Source organism: Pristis pectinata, chromosome 33 (genome assembly GCF_009764475.1).
Source record: "Pristis pectinata isolate sPriPec2 chromosome 33, sPriPec2.1.pri, whole genome shotgun sequence".
Taxonomy (NCBI): Eukaryota; Metazoa; Chordata; class Chondrichthyes; order Rhinopristiformes; family Pristidae; genus Pristis; species Pristis pectinata.
Genome location: NC_067437.1, coordinates 17823628 through 17850247, shown reverse-complemented (window position 1 = coordinate 17850247; position 26620 = coordinate 17823628). Strand labels below are relative to the sequence as shown.

The 26620-nt window shown below is 45.7% G+C and overlaps 1 protein-coding gene across 2 annotated transcripts in view; it reads left to right on the top strand.

The window, feature by feature from the left end:
- Positions 1 to 26620, top strand: part of sgsm3 (small G protein signaling modulator 3) — a 108000-nt gene that overhangs the window by 47825 nt on the left and 33555 nt on the right. For both annotated transcript variants that reach the window (XM_052043409.1, XM_052043410.1), the window contains exons 12-16: positions 7524 to 7619; positions 16340 to 16471; positions 17469 to 17523; positions 21601 to 21731; positions 23498 to 23653. In XM_052043409.1, the coding sequence (XP_051899369.1) occupies positions 7524 to 7619; positions 16340 to 16471; positions 17469 to 17523; positions 21601 to 21731; positions 23498 to 23653 (570 nt within the window). The remainder of the gene's footprint in view (positions 1 to 7523; positions 7620 to 16339; positions 16472 to 17468; positions 17524 to 21600; positions 21732 to 23497; positions 23654 to 26620) is intronic.

Sequence of the window (26620 nt, the reverse complement as noted above, 5' to 3'; positions counted from 1 at the left end):
CATTGTCTTGTGATCTTGTGACCTCTATCCTCAGTCTTCGTTAGCCAAGCCAATTTTGAATCCAGTCTGCCAAGTCTCCATGGATCCCATATGCCTTAATCTTCTGGATCAGCCTACCATGAGGGACCTTGTCAAAAGCTTTACTGAAGTTCATTGGGTGTACAACTTCCACTGACCTCCCCTCATCAACCATCTTTGTCACCTCCTCAAAGGAACTCAATCGTTTGTAAGATATGACCTCCCCTTGCACAAAGCCACGCTGACTAACCCTAATTAGTCGATGCTTTTCCAAGTGCGAGTAGATCCAATCACTCAGAATCTTCTCCAATAATTTCTTATTACTGACGCAAGGCTCACCAGCATATGGTTTCCTGGTTTGCCTCTATTGCCCTTCCTAAACAGAGGAACAACATTGGCTATTCTCCAGTCCTCTGGGACCTTCCCAGTGGCTAAAGAGGATACAAAGGTCTCTGTCAAGGTTGCAGTGATCTTCTCTCTTGCCTCTCTCTCAATAACCTGGGATAGGTCTCATCAGGACCTGGGAATTTATCCATATTAATGTTCTTCAAGAGCTCCAACACCACCTCCTTCTTGATATCAACATGCCCTAGAATATCAGCATACCCCTCCCTGATCTCACTGTCCTCCCTGTCCTTCTCCTTGGTGAACACTGATGCAAAGTACTCATTTAGTACCTTGCCCACTTCCTCTGGCTCCAGGCAGAAATTCCCTCCTGTGGTCCTACTCTCTCCATAGTTACCCTCTAATGTATCTATAAAATGCCTTGGGATTCTCTTTAACCCTACTTGCCAAAGACATTTCCTGGCCCTTTTTGCACTCCTGATTCCCTGTTTAAGTTCTTTCCTGCTTCCTTTATATGACTTAAAGGCCCTGTCCAATTTCACCTTCCTAAACCTTACGCACACTTCCTTTTTCTTTTTGACTAAATTCGCAACATTTTCCGTCATCCGAGATTCCTGAACCTTGTCATCCTCGTCTTTCTCTCATCTGCTTACATATCTGATCCTTTATCTCCTGTTGACTCTTAACAGGCCTGTAGTACATTCCCAGCAAAGTGATCGTCCCCTTTTGTTCCAAAGCTCTATCCATATGGCCCCATTTGAAGAACCTTGCAGGACATCGTCCCTCATTACTGCAGTAATGGGTTCCCTAATTAATATTCCAATGCCACCTTCTCTTTCACATTCTCGCTGTCGTGCCTAAAGAATGTGTTCCCTGGAATGTGGAGTTGCCACTCCTGCCCTTCTTTAACCATATCTCTGTGGATTGGGTCAGTTGAATTGGTTTATTATTGTCACATGTACCAAGATACAGTTAAAAGCTTTTGTTTTGCGTGCCATCCAGACAGATCATTCCATACATAAGTACATTGAGGTAATAAAAAGAAAGCTGAATGCAGAATATAGTGTTGCAGTGGAAATGCAGTGCAGGTCGACAATAAGGTACAAGGGCCTTGACGAGGAAGACTGGGAGATCAAGAGTTCATCTTTTAGTGTACAAGAGGTCCATTCACGAGTCTGATAACAGTGGGATAGAAGCAGCAACAATATCATATTCTCAGGTTATGATCAATGCTCTCACTTCATCTGCCTTATTAATCAGATTCCTTGTATTAAAATAATAGCATTTTAGCCTTCCATTCTTCCAAGTGCTTTATCACACCCATATCTGCTCTGCCAACTGGACTAACTTAGAGTTCCTTTTATTTCTGACTGTACCATCCCCACAACCGTGCATCTACTCTGTGCCCTATTCCCCTGCCAAATTAGTTTAAACCCTTCCCAACAGCAGTGGCAAACTTGCCCACAGGGATGTTGGACCCATTCTGGTTCAGTTGCAACCTGTCCTGCTCTTATAGATCCCACCTTTCCCAGAAACTGTCGAGGTGGTCTGGAAATTTAAAGCCTTCCCTCTTACGTCACGTCTTCAGCCCCACATTGAGTGGCAGAGGATATTGCATACAGCAAAGGCTATGGGGACAGACAACATCCCAATTATCGTTCTGAAGGCCTGTGCTCCAGAACTAGTTCCAGCTCTACTGTCCACTCAGCATGCTCTCAATCATCAACAAAGGGAAGGAAGTGTCATTGGTAATGCTATCAAACAGCCCTCATTCTCAGATGACTCATTCACTGATGCCCAGTTTGAGTTTCCCCAGGACCCCTCAGCTCCAGACCACGTCATAGCCTTGATCCAAACGTGGACCAAAGAGCTGAACTCCAGAGGTGAGGCAAGAGTGACTGCCCTTGACATCAAGGCAGTGTTTGGGTGTGTGTGGAATCAGGGCACCCTGGTAAAAATGGTCATTAAGGGGCAAACACTACAATGGTTGGAGTCATAATTCGCACAAAGGAAGGTTGTTGGGAGTCAATCATCCCAGCCCCAGGGTATCCCTGCAGGTGTTCTTCAACATACAGTAAACCTCCAATAACCTGTCACCCTCAGAACTTTAGTTATGCTGGCTTGGCAGACTTTTCGGACATTTGGGTGTAATTTGTGTTAATACCTCAAATCCTTTTTAATTCACTTTTTAAGAAGTTACACAGTGTGATAATAAGTTTTTCAGTGAACAAGATGAGTTGAATGTGAGACACAAAAGGCTGCAGATGCTGGAATCTGGAGCAAAAAACAAACTGCTGGAGGAACTCAACAGGTCAAGCAGCATCTGTGGAGGCAAAGGGATGGTCAACGATTCAGGTCAAGATCCTGCTGTAGGGCCTCAACTCAAAATATTAGCCACCCCTTTGCTTTGCAGATACTGCTTGACCCGCTGAATTCCTCCAGCAGTTTATTTCATGCACCAAGTTGAAAGGAAGCATGAGATCCGGGACCCTGATGAGTGAAAATGGAACGTGGGAACTGGTGTATGAGTCAAAGGGCAATACAGCACAGAAACAGGCCCTGCGGCCCATGTCGACCACGTTGTACAGTCAGCTGGTCCCAATTTCCTGCATTCTGCCCATATCCCTCCAGGCCCCTCCCCTCCATGTACCTATCCAAGTGCTTCTTAATTGATGCTATTGTACCTGCCTCACCCACTTCCTCTGGCAGCTCGGTCCATATACTCACCACCCTCTGTGTGGAAAAAGTTGCTCCTGATGTCCCCTTTAAATCTTTCCCCTCTCGCCATAAATCTATGCCCCCTATTTTGGACTCCCTACCCTGGGGAAAAGACTGTTACCATTCTCCTTGTCTGTGCCTCTCATAATTTTAAACACTTCTCTAAGGTTGCCCCTCATTCTCCTATATTCCAAGGAATAAAGACCTAAACTTGCCAGAGCTTGGGAAGAGGGAACATGGGAACTGGGACCCAGTGTGAGAGGGAGCGTGGGGTCCTGGGTCTGGTCTGTGAGGGAGCGTGGGGTCCTGGGTCTGGTGTGCGAGGGAGCGTGGGGTCCTGGGTCTGGTGTGTGAGGGAGCGTGGGGTCCTGGGTCTGGAGTGTGAGGGAGCGTGGGGTCCTGGGTCTGGTGTGTGAGGGAGCGTGGGGTCCTGGGTCTGTGTGTGAGAGGGAGCATGGGGTCCTGGGTCTGGTGTGTGAGAGGGAGCCTGGGGTCCTGGATCTGGTGTGTGAGGGGACGTGGGGTCCTGGGTCTGGTGTGTGAGGGGGAGCGTGGGGTCCTGGGTCTATGAGTGAGAGGGAGCCTGGGGTCCTGGATCTGGTGTGTGAGGGGGCGTGGGGTACTGGGTCTGTGTGTGAGAGGGTAGCATGGGAACCGGTGTTGTGGTGAGCCGAAACCGGGGCCCTGGTGAGTGTAAAGGGAGTGCAGGCATTAGGGCCCGGTAAGTGTTAGGGGTACGCAGCAAACGTTACCTGGTGGGCCAGATAACAAACCACTGGCATTTCCAAAATGTCAGGTAGCAGATTATCAGATCTTTACTGTATTGTCTGAGACCTGACTACCTTCAGCTGCTTCATCGATACCCTCCTCCTGTCAGGTCAGGCAGGTAATTGCACAATGTTGAGTTCAGTTTTCTATGTTCATGCCTGCTTGCAACAAGTTCCGGACAACATTCTGAAATAAGCAGGACAGATTTACATTAAAGTGACCGTCTCCAACAAGAGGGAGTCTTATCTGTGCATCTTTGACGTTCAATGGCATTGCCATCTACAATTTCCCATTACTGTATCAACATCCTAGGGTCCGCATTGACCAGAAGCTCAGCTCAAACCAACCTCATAAATGCCATGGCTACAAGGGTAGGTCAGAGGCTGGGAACCCTGTGGTGGCCGGCTCACCTCCTGACACCCCAAGCCCTTTCTACCATCTATAAGGCGCATCAGGACAGTGCTGGAACACTGCACACTTGCCTGGATGAGTGCAGCCCCAGCAGCATTCTAGTCACCACACTTGCTGAAGGATGTGATAACCTTTCGGTAGCCACAGCTGCAGTACCGTGGAAAGCCCTGCCTGAGTGGGTAGTGGAAGCAAGTACTCTCACAACATTTACCAAGATGAGCACTTGAATTGCCAAGACATAGAAGCCTACAGAGCAAGTGCTGGCAAATGGGGTTTGTATAGATGGGTGCTTGGTCAGAGTAGATATGGTGGGCAGAGGGGCCTGTTTCTGTGATGTATGACTCAGCAACCCTCTCCAGGACACATGAGTAATTATGGAGGATAATATCAAGCAAGCTAGAAAAGTAGACAATGGTGCAATATCCCCAAATGGAGCAAGGGTCCATGTGAGCTTCCTAAGTTCAGAGAGTTGGTTTGACAGTAATACAATGTTTTCAGAGCAATGGGGATATTCATGAAGCAGTTTGGAGGAAATTCCGTGTTCCGTTTGGACTCATTGGAGTGTCAGGATGATGCCTGTGCCAGTGCAAGGACCCACGGAGAAGGTGGAAGGCGAGGAGCTCAGTAAGGGTGCAATAGTGAGGTCTTTTCAACTTAACCAGGTGACGTTGTTGCAGTGGAGAAGATGACTCGAGTCTTGGCCCCTCAAGCCTGCTCCACCATTCAGTCTGATCATGGCTGACCTGTCCTAGGCCTCAACTCTTGTGCCAACTCCACATTGTCCTCAACTCCCCAATCTTTCAAGAATTTATCCACATCCTTTTTAAATATCTCCAGTGATGTAGCCTCCACAACCCTCTGGGTTAGAGAGTTCCAGAGGTCAACCACCTTCTGCAAGAAGAAGTTGCTCTGTGCCTCATTTTAGATGATTGTCCCCTTATCTTGTAACCATGCCTCTCCTTTGAGACTCTCCTAATATCTCAACGTCTACCTGGTATTGCCTCTTAGGACCTTATGTTTCAATAAGATCACTCCTCCTCTTCTAAATGACAAAGAATACAGGTCTGACTTATTAAGTTATTCATGATGGGACAACCCTTTTATCCTAGGAATTAGCCTGGTGAATCTCTTCTGGACAGCCTCCAGGACAATGCAGCCCATTTGATTGGCACAACATTGACTAAAACATTCATTCCCTCTCAACGGCTCATAGAGGCTGCAATGTGCACCATCTACAACATGCACTACAGTTACTCGCCCAGGGTCCAACAGCTCCTCCCAAACACATGACCTCTAACACCAAGAAGGATAAGGGCAGCGGGTGCCTGTGAGGACCACAACACTCCAAGTGATGCACCGTTCTGACTTGGAACTACGTCACTGTTCCTCTATTGTTACTGGTTCACACTCCTGACAATCCCTCCCCAACAACAATGTAGGAGCATCTGCAACAGAAGGATTACAGTAGCTCACTAGGATTTCTCAAGGGGAATTAGGGATAGGCAGTGAATGTTGGACTTGTTTGCTAATGCCCAAATCCTGAAAAAAAAGGAAAATCCCAGCAAGATTTGATGGACCAAATCGCTTTCTCTAATGCAATAACTATGCTATAGTCCTCTGCTAAAACAGCAGTAGAAAGAGATCGAAGACCCCAGTAAGAACTGGTATTGGCCACTTGGAAGCAGGTGTGTAGTGGCGGAATACAGAATTTTGGCAAGCAAATAGGAAAGGTGTTGAAGTTTTACTGGGGACTTTAATTTGAGTTTAGGTTGGGCTAAACGGATTAAATTTTGGATGAAATGTAATAAATTTCTGTGATGTTCAGTATAGTTTTCTGCATCAGTACGTACAAAGCTAACAAGAAACAGTCACCTAATGTTCGTAATGGGCCAGATTTAGTTAACAGCCTTACAAAGAGTGAACAGTTATCTAATACCCATCATAATATGATTGTGTGCAATGTAGGGAGAATTGGAAGGCAACTCCTAAGATTCTGTATTTGGTTAAACCTGTCCCTGATAATCTGAGAGTATCTAGGAGTGGATAACACCAGAGCAGAGCAGTGGAAGGTCAAAGGATTTACTTAGATGTAGAATATTTTGTACCCCTAAAGGTAAGGGGCATACTAAACTAAAAGGAAAATGATACAAAATCACAATAATTAGTACCAAGACAGCAGCAACAGCAGAAAATGCCAAAAATGGAGCATGAAGATAAGCTTGTGTGTGCAAACAAAATCAGCACAATATTTTTTGCAATCGTCAGAAAGTGAGAGGTTGATGGAGCAAATTGAGCCATTTAGAAACAGATAATGGTGATTTTGTCAATTACTATAAGAAAATAGCTGGACATGTTGAATAGTTATTTTGTGCCAGTATTTACAGTTGAGGGGAAGGACAGCCTCCAGGCATCTCAAGAAATCTAGTGTTAAATGGGGCACAGAAACTTGCCAAAAGTAATGCAAGTAGATGGTATCAGGGAACCACGTCCATAATTAAGGATAAAGTGACAGATTGAAATGTTTATAATCAGGGAGAGCCAGAATAAGATCATACTTGATGAACTAGACTAAAGTTGTAGCAAGAGAGAGGGAGATGTGCCTGCATGTTGTTACTGCGGACTTTTAGAAGTTGTTTCATAAAGCTGTTCACAAAAGACTCGTAGCTAAATTTGAAGCTCATGGAATTGAAGCAAAATGTTGAGTAGCAGTTTCTACATCATTCCTTATAACTCTTCCGTCTCAGCAGAGAGAACAGATGAAGTTCCTTCTGCCATACCTGGTAACCTTTACAATTTGCATTGTTTATCAAACTTGAGTGATACCCTGGACTCAAAAGTCTCCAGATCTTGGGTAATTTCTCTAAATTACTCTAGATTGTGGGTCAAATCCAGAGAGTTCATAGGTGTGTCAGCTCGCCCAGGATGTGTGCACAGCATTGTTTGATGAGGGTGTGCAGTAATGTTAGATGTCTTATCTTTTGAATGATAAATTTATGCAAGTCTAGATATACCAACTCATGTGCATGCCCACTGTACTGTTTGAATTTGCTCAGGGAGTTTATCAGTATCCTGAATGTTAATCCTCTCTGAAGATATGCAGCTAAAACACACCAACAGGTCATTTGTTCAGTTCTTTTGATATTGCTGCATTTGATTTGCTGACATACCTGCTTATCTGAAATAGAGCCACAACTGTACATGGTGAAATGTGTGGAGCATGTACTGAGATGGTTTCTAAACTTAAATTCATTACTTTTTTTTAGGAAGAGGAGCTCATCCAGTCAGAAAATTCAGCTTCCATCTTCAACACTTTGTCAGACATTCCATCACAGATCGAAGATGCCGAGTCTCTCATAAAGGTCAAGTGCTGTTCGAAACATATAACCAGGTCCAGGCAGGGTGGCTCAGGCCAGCGTGCCTACTCTTGGGACTGCTAAGCATTTCTTGGGTAACGGACCAGTCTGTAACACAGTGTGATGGAGGAGTCAGCTGGTGCTGTACTATTAGTTGTTTCACAGCCAGTCAGCAATAAACTACCAATAATATGATTTGTGGTGAGCTGCCATTAAGTAATAGATAATTTACAAATATGATTAAAAAGTCATTCAACGACAAATAACCAGTTGCAGAATGTGTGATTGTTCAGTTGGTCAGTAATAATTAACTCAAACAGCAGTGTCTGATAACCCATCCGTCAGCTTAACACAGTGTGTGATGGATCAATCTGTCACAACAACAAATTCCAGTAAAATAATACCTCTAGAACATGCTCCGAGGGTCTTCGTAGGAGCACTGTTGACAAAAGAAGACCCTGGGGCAAGATGAGCAAAAGCTTGGTCAGAGTTATGTTTTAAGGAGCATTGAAGAAAAGGGAAAAAGGTTCAGGGAAGGACTCATCGAATTATGATAGCATAGAAGGGTTTTGGTTAAAGTTTGTTAAAGGGTTTTGGTTAATCCAGGGGTGCCCAGCATTTAGTGTGCAGGCCACATCAAGCCCACTTGAGACTCCTTTCTGGCTTGATCAGAGTCTCCAACATAGCTGCAAGGGCTGAGTCGATGAGTGTCCCACTGGTCTGCTGGTGGGAAGATTACCAATGCTTCAGCGGAATGCTGTTTTGTGTTAATTAGTTGCAATTCAGTAAGATCTGTATGTATACTTGGCAATTTCTAATTGATCTGTCAACCTGTGTGTGAATTAGCTGGGCCAGGTTCAGAAAGCGTTCCTGTAAGTTGACAGGACCAAGGATTGTGGGAGATTAAATGTATAGAATATCAGGCAAATGCATTCTGCATATTCAGACTTTTGGGAATGTTTAAAGACAGTAGTTTCATTGTGATTAGACCAGCAAAAAACAAAATAGCACTGAGTTGTTGAAGCTGAAATATTGTTTCATGCAGCATTCTCTTTCAAAACCCTTATTCACCTTCACAAATATTAAGAGAAAATCTGAAACACATTTTACGAACAAAACTTTTTTATTTCATTACCAGCTACTCACCTATAAACACACTCCAGTGTCTGCAAATTATAAATGGGTTTCAACAATAAAAATAATAGATGTAACATTATTATTGGAAGTTTTAAAGTTCCCCACTCCAGTAAACCACATTTTTATTTCAATTTACTTCATCTAGATGCCCAATTTCGCTCAAATTAGCTTAAACGCTGTCTCATGGCATTACTAAACCCTCCATAAGGACATAGATCTGGCCCTGTTGATGTACCACCTGCCTGGCTTGTACAGATCCCACCTCCCTCAGAGCTGGCCTCAATCTGCCAGCTATCTGAAGCCCTCTTTTTCTGCACCATCTCTTCAGCCATGCATTCACCACACCATCCTTGTATTTCTGTACTCAACAGCATGTGGAATGGTGAATAATCTGCCAGTTACTACCTTTCACATCTTGCTCTTAAATATGTTTCCTGAGTTCCCAAAATCTGCCTGCAGGACCTCATCTCCCATGTTGTCTCAGTCATGCAACAGGGCTGTGACCTTCGTCTGTTCACCTGCCCCTTCAATACAACCTGAATGCGTTCACTGGACTCCAGATTCCCCCTTTGGCACCCACCACTGCCTCCTCTCTCTGCTCGTTCTGATGTCACTAACAGTTTCTGCCAGTGTTCCAGCTCTTCCCTGCTTCTCCTTCAGGTCTTGGGCTTTCCATAGAATGCACCATGTGGAGAGGTGAAGAGATGTTGTAGTGACTTCAGGAACAATAGGCTTGAATTTGGGAGGTTCAAGAATTATGTGGGTTGGAGATATAGTGGTAGTTAACACAGCAACGTTTGCTCAGTATAATTACTAATGGCAAAGTATAATAAATAACAATGCATCAAACTTCCTTTGGCATTCGTTGAGGTCACAGTGTTACACTTCATCATAATTTTGTATTTTGTTCAAGATAGCTTCAAGATGCCCCAGAGATTCTAAGGACTGCACTCCCTCTAAGAAATCAGGACAAGTTATATCCATTAATACTCAACTGGATGTAATTAGTGGAAGTAAAGAAAATGAGGATCAGGTGGACATCAGCCATCTGTTAAATCTTCCATCATTGATGCTGCAAACAATCCATAACCTTGCCCACAAAGTAAAAGTTGGCCTCCTGAATGTTACCTGAGAAGTGCACTGGGTGATACAAAGGGCAGAGGTGTTATATTGGAGTACAAGAGTTGGGACATCATGTTGCAGCTGTACAAGATATTGGTGAGACTGCACTTAGAGTATTATGTACAGTTATGGTCACTGTGCTGTAGGAAGGAAATGTTTTCTGTGGAGCAAAGGAGGCTGAGGGGTGACCTTACAGAGATTTATAAAATCATGAGGGGCATAGACAAGGTGGACGGTTACAGTCTTTTCCCCAGGGGAGGGGAGTCTAAAACTAGAGGGCATAGGTTTAAGGTGAGAGGGGAAGAATTTAAAGGGGATCCAAGGAGCAAGTTTTTCACACACACAGGGTGGGGGGTGTATGGAACAAGCTGCCAGAGGAAGTGGTACAGGTGGGTACAATTACAGTATTTAAAAGAGATTTGGACAGGTCCATGGATAGGAAAGGTTTAGAAGGATACGGGCCAAATGCAGGCAAATGGGACCAACTCAGGTAGGCAACCTGGTCGGCATGGACGAGTTGGGCCAAAGGGCCTGTTCCCGTGCTGTATGACTCTATGACCACGGTGTCTGGTAGAGAATTAAGTTAGTAATTACTCTAATAAAATCCTAAGAACACAGTGTGTGATAAAGAAGTAAGTCAGTAACCAATGGAAAGGAACAGTTCGTAACAGAGTAGTAATTTATAAGTAACTTAAAGCATGGTATATTGTGCAGAAATCAGTGACTAATAAAGTAAGAAAGGTGCTTGTTTTAAAGGGAGCATGGGAGATGGGGCCCCGGTGTGCCAGTGAAAGTATGGGAATTGATAGCCAGTGAGCCAGATATTAAACCATTGGATAGCGGATTATCAGAGTTTTATTGTAGCTGCATTGTGCTTTGCAGAAGTATGAATGTTATAAATTACGAAGAACAATTTGGTGGTACTAAGTTATTAATAGAAACATTGTGCTTCAAGGTTAACACACAAAGAGCTGGAGGAACTCAGCAGTCAGGCAGCATCTATGGAAGGAAATGGATAGCTGACGTAATCCAGTCTCTCTTTATGTTAGTTCTGAACTCCCTCCATAGCAAGAACATCCTCAAATAAGGAGAACAAAATTGCACACAACACTCAAGGTGCAGTTGTGAGCAGTTTTGGGCCCCATATCTAAGGAAGGATGTGCTGGCGTTGGAGAGGGTCCAGAGGAGGTTTACGAGAATGATTTCGGGGATGAAAGGCTTAACACATGAGGAGTGTTTGATGGCTCTGGGCCTGTACTCACTGGAGTTTAGAAGGATGAGGGAGGGATCTCATTGAAACCTACCGAATATTGAAAGGCCTGGATAGAGTGGACGTGGAGAGGATGTTTGCGGTAGGTGGACAGTCTAGGACCGGAGGGCACAGCCTCAGAATAGAAGGACATCCCTTTAGAATGAGGAGGAATTTCTTTAGCCAGAGGGTGGTGAATCTGTTGAATTTGTTGCCACAGATGGCTGTGAAGGCCAAGTCATTGGGTATATTTAAAATGGAGGTTCCAGAGGTTCTTGATTAGTAAGTGTGTCAAAGGTTACGTGGAGAAGGCAGGAGAATGGGATTGAGAGCGAAAATAAATCAGCCACAATCGAATGGCGGAGCAGACTCGATGGGCCGAATGGCCTAATTCTGCTCCTATGTCTTATGGTCACCAAGGCTGTGTACAGTTGCAGCATGACGTCCCAGCTCTTGTACTCAAATCCTTTCCAGTGAAGGCCATTTGCCTTCCTAACTGCTCCTGCACAATTACCTTCAGCGACTAGTGTACAAGAACCCAGGCCTCGTTACATCCCCAACTCCCCCCATCCTCACCTCTCACCATTCGGTTATAATCTACCTTCCTGTTTTTGACACCAAAGTGGATAACCTCACATTTGTCCAGATTACACTGCATCTGCCCACTTCCTTAACCCATCCAAATCACACGCCTCCTCATGGCTCGCACTTTGACCCTGCTTTGTGTTGGAAATACTAGATTTAATTCCCTCATCCAAATCATTAATGTATACTGTAAATAGCTATGCTCCCAACACTGATCTCTGCAGTATCTACTTGTCACCGGTTGCCACTCAGAAGACCCGTTTATCCCTAGACGAAAATAAGTAATAGGTAATTTTAAGGATCACGTATTGTGCAGTGTTGCTGACAAAATTGTCAGTGAGTAGGTCAACACAGAGAACAAAGAGGAGTGCATCAAGAAGAATAAGTCAATAATAAATTACTGTACACTGGTGGAGAAGTAGTTCAGGAGTAGATAAAGCATGGACTGTTCTGCAGATGTAAGTGTATTAAATTAATTATAATAATTAATAAGTTTGTGTAACACTGTACTTTGCAGGAGTAAGAAAGTAATAAATTACAACAGAGTATGAAGATGTGACTTGTCTGAGAAGCCGGCACAGACTCAGAAAGCTGAATGGCCTATGTGTAAGGAAATGGGGGAAATAATAGATGAAGTACAGTGTGTAACACAGATAAGTCAAGATTAAATTACTAAAATCAGTGCATAAGCCATAAATACCTAGAAGCACATTGTGTAGCTAACTACAAAGATGACTGTGTGACAGGAAAGTAGGTCACTAGTTAACTGAAACTACAGTGGACTCTGCAGCAGTTCGAGCAGATGGGGAGCGTCTGCAAGTGCGAGTATGTCGTTAGTCAGCAACTTAAAGTGTTTTTTGCTTTATAGAAAAAAATAAATTGCTAAAAGGAATTATGAGGAACAAAGTCTGAATAAATCAGTACTGGATAACTTGGAACATAATGTTTTGCAGAAAGATATCAGCTGTAAATGACTAATGTGTTTGAGCACTGGGGTACTGAGTCTGCAATTGATAATTTATATCACAATTATTAATAGATTACCAAGGATGCAATATGCTATGGAATAGTGTGTCACAGTATACTCTGCAAAAGTGTCAGTAATTAAAGCAATAAACTGTCAGGAGCACAATGTGTAGCAGTTATGAAGTGAATAATGAAGAAGAAAGAATGTGACAAACAGCAGGTGCACAGCTAGGATAAACAGTAGTAAACTTCTCCCCATAGCAGAGGTATCTAAAACCAGAGGGCATAGGGTTAGGTAAGGTAAGGATCAGAGGGTAAGAGGGAATATAAAGAAGAATCTTTTTACCCAGAGGGTAGTTGGACTTCGGAATGCACCACCTGACAAGGTGGTGGAGGCAGAGAGACTCACAATACTTAAGAAGGATCTAAACCAGCATTTGAATTGCCAAAGCATAAAAGGCTATGGACCAAGTGCTGGTAAATGGGATGGGACAGAAGGATACTTGATGGTCGGCATGGACAGGATGGGCCGAAGGGCCTGTTTCTGTGCTGAATGATTCTATGACTATGACTCTATAACATTGCTGGAGAAGTCAGTCAGTAACAGGTAACAAAAGACTGGGTTATATTGGAGAAAGTTAGCAATAATTAACGAAAAACACTGCATGTGATAGAAAATTCAGTTGTGGACGTTTTGAAGCATAATGTGTTATGTAGAAGTAGGACTATTAAACCCATAATGTTCAGTGGTTAGTTAATTGATTATTTAAAGTAGTGTATGATTCAGAAGTAAAAAAAATCATGAATTACAATTTAATAATCAACTCCTAAGGACGGTGAAAGACACAACAATGCTGGAGGAACTCAGCAGGCCAGGCAGCATCCGTGGAGAAAAGCAGGCGGTCAACGTTTCAGGTCAGGACCCTGCTTCAGGACTGAAGATAGGAAAAGGGGAAGCCCAATATATAGGAGGGAAAAGCAGAGCAGCGATAGGTGGACAAAAGAGGGGAGGCACAGGGAGGTGGTAGGTAGATGCAGGTAAGAGATAGTGATGGGCAGGTGTGGGGGAGGAGGGGAGAGCAGATCCACTGGGAGATGGGTCAAAGGTAAGGAGAGAGAGGGAAAAAAAGAGGCTGGGAAAGGGAAGAGAAGAAGCCTGGTGGGGTGGGGGGGTTTACCTAGTGGGAGAATTCAATGTTCATGCCGTTAGGCTGCAAGTTTCCAAGACGGAAAATGAGGTGCTGTTCCTCCAGCTTGCGCTTAGAATTCTCCCGGCAGTGGAGGAGGCCGAGGACTGGCATATCAGTGATAGTGTGGGAGGGGGAGTTGAAGTGACCGGCAACGGGGAGATGCAGGTCACAGTCATGGACGGAGCGCAGGTGTTCTGCGAAATGGTCACCTAGCCATTCCCTTCCCCACCTCTTTCTGCCTTTCACGGGGACCACTCTCTCCACGACTCCCTCGTTCAATTCCCACCCATCCCGCTCCCACCCCGGGAATTTTCCACTGCCTCCGCCATAGGTGCAACACCTGCCCCTACACCACCTCCACCACCTCCATCCAGGGACCCAAACAGTCCTTTCAGGTGAGGCAGAGATTCACCTGCACCTCCCTTAATATCATCGACTGCGTTCGATGCTCCAAGTGCGGCCTCCTCTACATCGGCGAGACCAAACGCAGACTAGGTGACCGTTTCGCAGAACACATGCACTCTGTCCGTAACCGCGATCTGCATCTCCCCGTCGCCAGTCACTTCAACTCCCCCTCCCACACTATCACTGATATGTCAGTCCTCGGCCTCCTCCACTGCCGGGAGAATTCCAAGCGCAAACTGGAGGAACAGCTCCTCATTTTCTGTCTTGGAACCTTGCAGCCTAACGGCATGAACATTGAATTCTCCCACTTGAGGTAATCCCCACCCCCCCTTCCCCACACCCCCACCACACCATGTTTCTTCTCTTCTTCCCTTTCCTAGCTTCTTTCTCTCTCTCTTTCTCTTTTTTCTATCTCTCCTTACCTTTGACCCATCCCCCAGTGGATCTGCTCTCCCCTCCTCCCCTGCACCTGCCCATCACTATCTCTTACCTGCATCTACCTGTCACCACCCTGTGCCCACCCCGCCTCCCCTCTTTTGACCACCTATCACTCCTCTGCTTTTCCCTCCTATATATTGGGCTTCCCCTTTTCCTATCTTCAGTCCTGAAGAAAGGTCCTGATCCGAAACGTTGACCGCCTGCTTTTCTCCACAGATGCTGCCCGGCCTGCTGAGTTCCTCCAGCATCATCGTGTTTTTCCTCTAGGTTCCAGCATCTGCAGTCCTTTATTTCTCTACTAAGTACAGCGCATCAGTAATAGATTTCTTAGAGCACATGTTTTTCGGATGTGGAAAGAACTAAATTATTAAAAACAATGAGGGAGAAGTAGATAATGGATAACTCAAAACAATATTATATAGAAGGAGGTAATAAATTACATTACTATGAATATGGTGCGTTGATGGAGAGAAGCAGTAATTGCTGACATTGATGATACAGCAATAAGTCTATAATGAAGTCAATGTTGAGTTTGTCATCTGCACAAGTACATGTGTGCACAGGTGCAACGGAAAACTTGCCTGTAGCAGCATCACAAGCACATAGCATCGTATAAGCTGCATTCACAAGAAAAACATAAACACAATTTTTACAAGAAAGAACACATTAGAACAAGAACAAAACAAAGTCCATTTTAGTGCAAAGTAATATAGGAGAAATAAATCTGTCAAAGCTCTCTGAAAGCACAGTGTTTTACACCGATGAAGGAAAGTTGCAGATTCCTCATCACCATGATGGTTAAGTCTAGATCTCTAATGAGTGTAGATCTGAAAATGAGATAAATTACTGAAAATGCTGCTTTATAAAGTCAGTCACCTGACAGCTAGTTTCATTTACATGAATGGTTAATTTAGCTTTGGAGAATGTTTAAATTTATATGTAAGTGTTTGGGAAATTCCAGATGGAAAAGTTTGTTCTGTGGCAGCAAGCTCATTGTGGTCACTAAACTGGTGCAGAACCTTCCCAGTGATTGGTGATGGTTACAACCTCACCACTGATGAGTCCTTGACCTGTGGGTAAGCCTGGCAGCAGATGGCACCACGTTCACAAGGTGAAGAAGTTGGCATATTGAGGAGGAATAGGGCAGGTTGGCCTGCACTCACTGGAAGGGTAGAAGAATGAGAAGTGATCTTGCGGAAACATGCAAGACTCCAAGGGCGTTAGATGGGGTGGATGGTGAGAGGACGCCTCCTCAAGTGGGGGGAATCTTGAACAAGGGACATAGTTTCAGATTCAGGGGTCACCCATTTAAGACTGGGCTGAGAATTTTTGGCTATCACATAAGGTGCATTTAAGGCTGAGATAAACGTTTGGTCCCCAGAAGAGTGGATAGTTGTGGGGAATAGGCAGGAAGGTGGAGCTGAGGCCCAGATCACATCAGCAGTGACCTCATCAAACATAGGAGCAGGTGGGAGGAGTGGGATAGCCCACTCCCATTCCGTGGGTAGGTTTGTGTGCTCTGCTCTCTCCACTGCCCAGTTCAGACCAGTTCAAACATGCCCCAAGATGATTTTATCAGTTTGTTGCCTCCCTTTGCAGATTTGTGCAATAAACAATTGAACATTTCTCTTCAGGAGTCGATGAAGATTGCTGGGTCGCTGACAGATGTGATGATTGAAGCCCAGAGAAGCAAACATCTGGCCTATTTAATAGCAGAACAAGGCCAGCTGAACAACTCCCAATCAACACTGCCAAACTTCTCCAAGGTGGGTGACCCAGCTGTGCAGGTCAGTCCTGGGTAGGATGTTCCAAAAAGCATAAAGGTAAAACAGTCCCATGCCATGTGTGAGCAAACTGTGCAGGCGTGGTGTGAGGGGGCATGGGGACTGAGAGAGTCCAGAGGATAAGATAAGATATCTTTGTTAGTCACATGTACATCGAAACAGTGAAATACACCTTCTGCGTAGAGTGTTCTGGGGACAGCCCGCAAGTGTCACCACACTTCCGGCGCCAACATAGCACGCCCACAACTTCCTAACCTGTATGTCTTTGGAATGTGGGAGGAAACCGGAGCAGCCGGAGGAAACCCACACGGACACGGGGAGAACGTATAAACTCCTTACAGACAGTGGCCGGAATTGAACCCGGGTCTCTGGCGCTGTAATAGAGTCACGCTAACCGCTACACTGCCGAGAAGCAGGTGTGGAGTGGGGAGAGTGGGGGACTGAGCGAGGATCATAAGAGTGGCACAGGGGGCATTGGTGGTATGAGGGAAGGGGGGGGAGGAATGCAGGGGGCCGAGCAAGGGGGAGATACAGGGGTAGCAGATTGATGGGGGCAGGTGGATCTGGAGTGCAGAGTAATGGGTGAGGGACTGGAGTGTAAGAGGGTGCAGGGGAAATGATCTTGGAGTGGGTGGAGGGGGGGTGTGTGAATGACCCTGGATTCTTAAATGCTTGGGTTAGTGTGGCTGGGCACTCCAGTGCTCTGTGGGGACCGGTCGAGTGTGATCTGGGAGCTGGGTATGTTGCCTCTGTTTAGAATGAGGTAGTGCTTGTACTGATGTCACGTTACTCCACTTGCTTTGTCAGGGAGGCTCTTAAGCACATTTTGCAACAATTTAGGAAAAAGATACTTGTTCCTACCTCCCAGGTGCTGAGCTCTGGATACGTTGCTTTCAACTTCAGGTGGTGGTGTAACCTCGCGTCCGGCAGTTGTGCAAGGTTTTACTGCTGCCTCTCATTCTTTTGTCCTTATTTCCAGATAGTTCGACGACAGTCCCAGCGCAGGAAGTCTGGCCTGGGAGCTCTCCTCTTCGGTAAGTGTATTCTCTGCAGTTCTGAGAGGCAGACTTGCATATTGCAGAGTCTCAGTGTGGGAGGAGTACCAGTTTCATGCAAGAGCAGTTGTCAGTTCATCCACTTCCCCACCCTCTCTCTACAGCCTAGCAACAATGTTCCCTTCAGGCACTTAACCCTTTTAAACGCTACGGTTGAATCTGCCTCCACCAATCCCCCAGCAGTGTGATTCAGACCCCAATCACTAGGTGAGGGAGGTATAAAAGTTTCCTTCAAGTTCAAGTTCGAGTTACTTTCTTGTCATTGACCCATATACTATAAAAACACATGGAGGAACAAAACGTCGTTTCCCCCAGACTCACACAACAAAGGACATACATAAAACAGAAGACATGCACAATTTTTTGTCTGCGTTTATCCTAAGTACAAATAGTGCAAAAAAACAGTATATACAGAATACAATTTAGTGCAAAACCGAGTTGGACGAAGAAAATACAGAACTCAGTGTGTTACACTAGTTGTAGAAACGTGTTTAGCAGCAGCCAAAGTTCTTATATGCCCTTGTGCAAACCAGGGCTTTTGACACAGCATTTGTCTGAGACTGTCTCCAGGGTATTCAGGAGCCTGACAGCCTGGGGGAAATCTCCTGTCACTCTTGGTTCTTCAGTTACTCCCCTTCATTCTGGGCCCCCTGCTTCTTCACCACTCGGCCAATGGGAGCAGATTCTATCTACTCTGTCGATACCTTTCATGCATGTCTATTACCAGATCCCCTCGCAAGAACAACCCCAGCTACTTCAGTCAATGTACAGAGCTAAAGGCCTTCATCGCTGGAATCATCTTGGAAATCAGTTCCGTACCTTCTCTAAAACCTTCACGTCTTTCCTGAAGTCTGGTGCCAGACACAACACTCCAGTTGTGGCTGAACCAGTAAACTCCAGGGTCTGTATGCTTTATAAACCACTTCCTCAGTTTCAATGAACGATCCACTTTTACCCCCCAGACCTCTCTGTTCTTGTACCCCCTTTCAGAATTGTGCCTCCTCCCATTCTTCCTCCCAAAATGTAACACCACAATTTCAACACTCATTTTCATCTGTCACCATGTCACTGGTCTTTACTTGTCTCCCTCAGGTCTGTTACCGTCCTTGTCATGGTTCACTGTGCCTTCAAATTTGTGTCATCTGCAGATTTGGAAATTATGCCCTTTGCATCCATCCTAATCATTTATCTGCTAAGAAAAGTGGCGTAGCTCATAGAGCTGTTACCTCACAGCTCCAATGACCCAGGTTCAATCCTGACCTCTGGTGCTGTCTGCATGGAGTTTGCACATTCTTCCTGTGACCTCAGGTTCCCCGGTTTCCTTCCGCATCCCAAAGACATGAAGGTTGCTGGGTTAGTTGGCCACTGTAACTTTCCCCTGGTGTGTAAGTGAGTGGTAGAATGTGGGGAGAATAAATTGGGATTGATGTAGGCTTAGTGTAAATGAGTTTTGTTGATGGTCAGCCCAAACTTAGTGGGCCAAAGGGCCTGTTTCTGTACTATATCATTCTCTAAAAGCGGTGTCCTAGTACAAACCCCAGGGAAATTCTCCTGTACATTTCCCTCCAGTTGGAAAAATAACGTTTGACAACAAATCTGCTCCCCGTTATTTACCAACTTTCTTTCCATGGTACAATGGAGCTTTTTATTCCATAGCTTCTGGTCTTAATGGCAAGTTTACACTGTGGCATCTTATCCAAGTACAACATCAACGGCACTTCCCTCATCAATTGTTGCTGCATCGTATTAAAAAAGTAGTGGTAGTAATAAGTTGTTCAAAGGAATGGGAGATAGGAATAGAGAAGGAATAGTGCAGTGTTAGATGGAAACAAGTTCAGAGAAAAAACGAGGGATACATACTGGGTTTAGAATGGTTGTGAATAAGCACAGAATCCTGTGAATAATGTTGGTGAGCTGCGAGCACAAATAGGCAAGTGGGATTATGATGTAGTGACGATAACTGAAAGCAGGCTCGATGAAAGGACGGGGCTGGGCACAACATCATGCAATGTGTTTAGCAAAAGCAGGGATGGGGAAAAGGAGGTGGAGTGTTGATACTAATTTTGGAAGATAATGCAGTGCTGGATGTTTGGTTCAAGGGAATGAGGTGGGCCAGGTGGGGAGGATTCTTGGGGAGCATTGATCATTTGGATGGAGATATCTGAAGGGCTAACTTCAAAGGGATGAGCAGGGGGTCTGGCCAGAAGTAAAGTAAAACCATATCGGAACAATGGGAGATCAGTCAAGCAGTGTTGTGGGTACAGCCTGGGTACATTGCCACAAGGGGAAAAGAATGAGGGAACCAAAGCCAGAGTCTCCTGGATGACAAAGATGATAACTTGAGTGAGAACCACCGTCAGTGGAGAATAGGGTGAGGGGCAAGGAGGGAAATAGGTGAGTGAAGAATAGAATGTGAAGTGGCAACACAAGAGGCAACACATGTAAATCCTAATTGGCAGATAAAGGTGATCTCTGCATCAAGGCAGAATGAATAGGTATAGAATACTAAATGAGTATCTTTTTGTTGGTCTTTATCAAGGAAAAGGTTGCTGCCAAAATTGAGAGGTAGCAGGGGTGATGGAAGAGCTGAAAGTTGACTAAGTGCTGATTGTCCAATTCTCCCTGGATGAAGGGGAGGAACCCGAGGACTGCTCCCTCCCCTGAAGCCTGGGATGTTGCTGCAGGTGTGTGGAGGTGCCAGGCAGCTTTAGAACAGCCAGTTTTACCTCAGTTGTGCTTTTAGAAATAATCATCAGAAAAACTAGTTATAGGTGCTTGGGGCAGTGAGTTAGTGGAGGGGAGCCGCTGGAATTTGTTGAAGGTAACGGATTGCCATTTCACTGGCTGTATTCTTTGCTGATGTAACAGAAGGTTGATGTGAAGGGAATACAATTGATGTCATCAACGTGTATTTTCATGAAGTGTCTGATATGGTCCTACATTGGTTAACAAATTTAAGGCCCATGGAATTGAAGGGTCAGTGCAGCAGGGGTGGGAAACAGGGAGGAGAGATCAGTGGTTCTCTGGATGGTGGACAGCAGTGCTCCCGGGTCAGGGCTGGGATCTGTGCTCTCTTCACATGCCAACTGTTGGTTTAAACATACGTATGAAGCATAAATTTCTAAAATTTGCAGAGAAGGCATGGATTGGACAAATGATGAACAATGAGGAGGACAGGAATGGATTGCAAGAAGACATCAATAGGCTGGCTGTGTGGGTACAAGCATAGCAGAGGAGTGTGAAGTGATGCACATGGGCAGGCCAGTATAAGCAGGGAGAATATCTATGGAATGGCAGAGTGAAGAAGAGCGTGCAGCCACAGAGGATGTGGGAGTACATCTGTGTAAATTCATGAGAGGGCCAGGGCGTGTTGAGGCTGCAGTTAGTAAAGCAAGTGGGATTCATAACTAGAAGCACAGACTCCAAGAGCAGGGAGGTTATGTGGACCCTGTTGTAACACACTGGCTAGACCACAGCTGGAATAGCTCACCGATACCGGTGACAGGAAGTGAAGGTCGTTGAGAGGGCTCAATGTTTTGGCCAGAAGATGCAGGGGGCATGAGGGGAAACCTTTCTGCAAGTAGGAGATGTGACTGGGAGCTGCCTGCCTGTGGGACTGTGGAAACACAATCAGTTAAGGAATAAGATGGACACACACAGAAGAATAATATGCAGGATTACAGGGAAAGGTTGGGAATGCTCCAATTGGAACCCAGGGGGTAGACAATGGGCTGAATGGCCTCCGGCTAAGCCATTACAATACCAGAATATAAGTACACAAACATTACCAAAGGAACTAAAAATTTAATTTTCATTTCTACCCCCTCAAGACCTTTTCCCTTGCACTCCCTCCCTCCTGGACAATCCCTCCCTTCCCTGGGGTACTTCCTACCCCCCCCCCAACTCTCCCCATAACCTCCCCTCACGACTTCCCTCCTCTCCCTGCCCCTTCCCCTCCTCCCTACCATTGCAGTCCTCCCACCCCCTCACCCCCCTTCCCTTCTCCTCCTGCCTCACTTGCTCACGTACCTGGTCTCTAATCGTTCTCACTGACAGGGGACAACGAAGATGCCGAAGTGCTGAAGGCAAAGAACATTAAGCAGACGGAGTTGGTGGCAGATTTGCGAGAAGCCATCCTGCAAGTAGCTCGACACTTTCAGTGTCTGGACCCCAAAAACTGCACCATTGTGAGTACATTTAACAGAGCCGCTTCTTCCTCACACAGCCCAGTGTCCATGCACCTCTCGCAGAAGGTTTCCAATGCTGGAAATTCTCAGTAGGTCAGGCTGCCTTGAAAAGTCATCACCCTGAAACATCTCCACAGCTGCAGTCTGACCTGGTGAGTGTTTCCAGCATTTTGAATTTTATTTCAGACTTGTTTGCTCTGTTAAATTTCAAGCTGTTTACTGTTTGAAACTTCAGGCTACATCTTCACCTTGCGTACAATTCCCCACAGCTGCAACAGACTGCAGTTGTATCTGGAGACCACACGGGGGAGCAGGTGGCTGCTGTTGGAGCAATGGGGGCAGAGGATCTATTGCCTGAGTTGGAGCTTGTCGCCTGCAATGATTCCGTGCTGCATTGGATGCAATCAATACCAGCAGAAACTATTCCAGAGCCTGAACCTGGTGCATCCTCAAAGACCCACCCTCACCCAGCTGGCTTACAAAACCCCAACAGATAAAAGCTTTCACTTGTGGTTAGGAATCGGACGTTCCTCAGAGTTTACAGTCCGGAGCCAGCACAACCCCTCACTGGGATAAAACCATGAGATGAGTCTGACTTCGCCAAGACCCACCAAGCCCCCTATGTTCCTGCTTTAGTATTTAGTGTATGGTGTCTCTGTGGAATTCATCGCCTTAGCGGGCTGTGGAGGCCAAGTCACTGGGTGCATTTAAGACAAAGATTGATAGGTTCTTGATTAAGGAATTAAGGGTTACGGGGAGAAGGCAGAAGAATGAGGTTGAAAAAATAAGTCGTCCAAGATTGAATGGCGGAGCAGACTCGATAGGCCAAGTGGCCTAATTCTGCTCCTACATCTTATTGGTATTGGTTTATTATTGTCACTTGTACTGAGGTACAGTGAAAAACTTGTCTTGCATACCGATCGTACAGATCAATTCATTACACAGTGCAGTTATATTGGGTTAGTACAGAGTGCATTGAGGTAGTACAGGTAAAAACAGTAACAGTACAGAGTAAAGTGTCACAGCTACAGAGAAAGTGCAGTGCAATAAAGTGCAAGGTCACAACAAGGTAGATCGTGAGGTCAGAGTCCATCTCATCATATAAGGGAACCATTCAATAGTCTTATCACAGTGGGGTAGAAGCTGTCCTTAAGTCTGGTGGTACGTGCCCTCAGGCTCCTGTATCTTCTACCTGATGGTAGAGGAGAGAAGAGAGAATGTCCCAGGTGGTGGGGTCTTTGATTATTGTTTTGTATCCTGCTGTATCCTATGGCAACCTTCCTCACTGTCCACGACTATGCCAATTTTCGCATTGACTGCAAACTTATATCACAAACAGAGGTCCCAGCACTGATCGCTGCAAAACACCACTGGTCACAGACCTCCAGTCAGAGAATCCCCTACACCACTACCTGCTGTCTTTAAAGACCAAGCTAATTTTGTATCCAACGACTGAGCCAGTCTGTAAGGATATTGATGCAATGGGAGAGATGGGTGAATTTGAGAGAGAAAGCTTTGTGTTGCATTCTAGAAAAGGACAGACTTTTCTGCATCTTCATTCTTACTTTGTTCAATGCCCTCTGGATTATGAAGGCAGTTTGAGGTTACTCGATTACTTTTACATTTATCATACATTGTGCATGGTTTAGATTATGCCCACACCTCTGTTCCTCCAATCCATTCCACCTGTAAGGACGCGCTTGCTACTGTACCTGACTGTATTTGAGCATTTGAAGCAAGGGAATAACCTGCCTCCTCCTTCACAGGAGCTGACGCCGGATTACTCCATGGAGAGCCATCAGAAGGACCACGAGAACTACGTCGCTGTGTCCCGAAACCGAAAGCGCAGGGCCAAAGCACTCCTTGATTTTGAACGTCATGATGATGATGAGCTGGGATTCCGAAAAAATGACATCATCACGGTAGGTAACACACCTATTTGCCTGTGCCTTAAAGAGTGATGGAAGCAGAAACCCTCATTACATTTACCCTTGGGTGTGTAATTGCGGGACTATGGACCTAGTGAAGGAGAGAAGGGACCCAGTGTACTGTCGCCAAGTTTGTTGGCAGTACATAGGTAGGTGGGCTAGCAACAGGTGAGGAAGGCACAAAGAGCCTGCAGAGAGATGTGGATAGGTTAAGTGAGTGGGCAGGACGGAGTATAATATAAGAAAATATGAGGTTATCCACTTTGGAAAGAAAAATGAAAAAAGCAAATATTATTTTAAGTAGAGTAACACTACAAAATATTGTGGTACAAAGGGATTTGAGGGTCCGAGTGTACGAAATAGCAAAATTTAGCATGTAGGTAAATCAGGTCATTGGAGAGTGCTAGTGAAATGTTTATTGCAAACATATCAACTATAACAGTAGATTACATTGAACCGCATGTGGAGGACTGCATACACTCTTGGTCTCCATATTTAAGGAACAATGTGCTTGCTTTGGAGGTGAGAAGACTCAGTAGGTTGGTGACGAAGGTGTTGGCAGATGAGGAAAGGCTGGGCGTACAGGCATTGGGATTCAGAAGAACAAGAAGTGATTGTGTTGAAACAAGATTCTGAGGGGGATTGACGAGGTGAATGCTGAGAGGATGTGTCCCCTTGTTGATGTAGCTGGAACCTGGGGCCAAAGATGGAGAAAAGGAGGAATTAATTTTGTGAGGGTATCTGGAATTCTCTACCCAGAGACCAGAGCTTGACGGACGGTTAAACTGCAGGGGAGTCCGTGGGAAAGTGGTGGTGAGGCCAGGACTGGATCAGTCATGACTTTATTGAATGGCGGAGGAGGCTGGCAGGTACAACTGGTCTCATCTTTTGGACTCTTCACTGTGGGTGATGTGCTCAGTCACACTGCAGTATCCTTCACAATGGCTGCTGAGGGGTTCTACGTAGAATCAGGGTACATCACGAGGTGTTGAATCTCACCTTTTAGTCTCCACGGTTGCCTCGGTATTGGTGTCTCAATTGGGAGAGCTGTTTTCCAACTCATCAAGCGATAGCCTGACTTGTTCACGGTCACTGAATCGTACCTTAGAGTCACCGTGCACTGTGCCAGACTCCTCAAACCAGTCTCATGGGCAAAGGAAACTTCCTCTTGATTACCACCCACTGTCCTCCCCCAGTTGCTCCTTCATGTTGAACGACAGTTGGAAGAAGGCTACAGGGGCATGGAATATCCTCTGAGTGGGGACTTCAGTGTCCGTCACCAAGATTGGCTTGGTAGCATCACCACTGAGTGAGCTGGCCAAGTCCTGAAGGGTGTAGCTGCCAGTCTAGGCCAGTGGCAGGTAGTGACTACTTTGCCTCATCCTCACCAATCTACCTGTGTCAGGTGCATCTGTCCATGCTGGCATCAGCAGAAGTGACTGCTGCACAGTCCTTTTGGAGACAAGTCCCATCTTCACACTGAGGCCACTGTCTATTGTGTTGTGTGGCACTACAATCATGCTGGATGGAATAGCTTCAAGGTAAATCTGGCAGCTGAAAACTGGGCATCCATGACGTGCTGTGAACCATCAGTGGCAGCAGAAACTTGCATTGCTGTGGCCTAGCATGATCGCTCCAACATTACTATCGACCCTGGATGCTCAGTGAGGAGGGCATGAAGGGACCAGCACTAGGTGTATCTAAGAGTGAAGCACCAATCTCACTGCATTACAGGACAACCTATACACTAAACAGTGTGTAATCGTCAGAGCTAAGCAGTCTCCAACCGGTAGCTCATAAGAAAACTCTAATGCTTCCACATTTGGTCATGAGTGGTGGGGACAACTAAACAGGTAACAGGAGGAGGAGGAGGCTCCAAGAACGTCCCCACCCTCAGCAATGACAGGGCCCAGCATGTGAGTGCTAAAGAAGTGGCTACAGCATTCACAACCACATTCAGCCTGAAGTCCCAAGTGGAAGATCCAGCTCTGCCTTGGAGAAATAAGGAAAAATTGGGGGAGTGGGCCATCTGGTCCTTGGAGCCGGTCCCACCACTCAACATGATCATGGCTGATCATCCAAATTTAGTCTCCTGCTGCAGCTTCTTTCCATGTCCCTTGACCCTTCTAACCCTTAGAAAAATATCCTACTCTTTCTTGAATAAATTTAATGATTTGGCTTCAACTACTTTCTGTGGTAGAGAATTCTACAGATTCACTGCTCCCTGGGAAAAGAAATTTCACCTCGTCTTGGTCTTGAATGGATTACCGGTCCTGGATTTGCCCACCACCAGGAGTGTCCTTACCATACATCAGTCCTGCTGTCTGAAGAATCAGTCTGGTAAACCTTTGCTGAATTCCCTCCTTAGCAGGAACATCCTTCCTTGGATAAGGAAACCAAACCTGCACACAGTGCTCAAGGTGCAGGCACACTAAGGCCCTGTACAATTGCAGCACGACATCTCTGCCCCTGTACTCCATTCCTCTCACGGTGCAGCCCAAATACCATTTGCCTTCTTAATCACCTGCTGCACCCACATGCTTACCTTTAGAGACTGCTGCATAAGAAGACCCCGTCTTGTTGCACCTTCCCCCTTGCCCAATCTATTGCCGTTCAGCTAATAATCTGCTTTCCTGTATTGCCACCAAAGTGGATAACTTCACATTTGTCCACTTTACACTGCCCCATCATGTTTCTCCCTCAATCTGTCCAAATCAACCTAGAACTTCTTCGCATCCTCCAGACTGCTCACGTTCCCACCCACCTCTGTGTCAACTGCACACTTGAAGATGCATTTAATTCCCTTGTCTAAAATGATTAACATACATACCACAAATAACTGGGGTCCCAGTTCTGATCCCTGCTGTACCCCACGCCACTGCCTGGGGTCCCAGTACTTATCCCTGCTGTACCCCACTTGTCACTGCCTGGGGTCCCAGTACTGATCCCTGCTGTACCCCA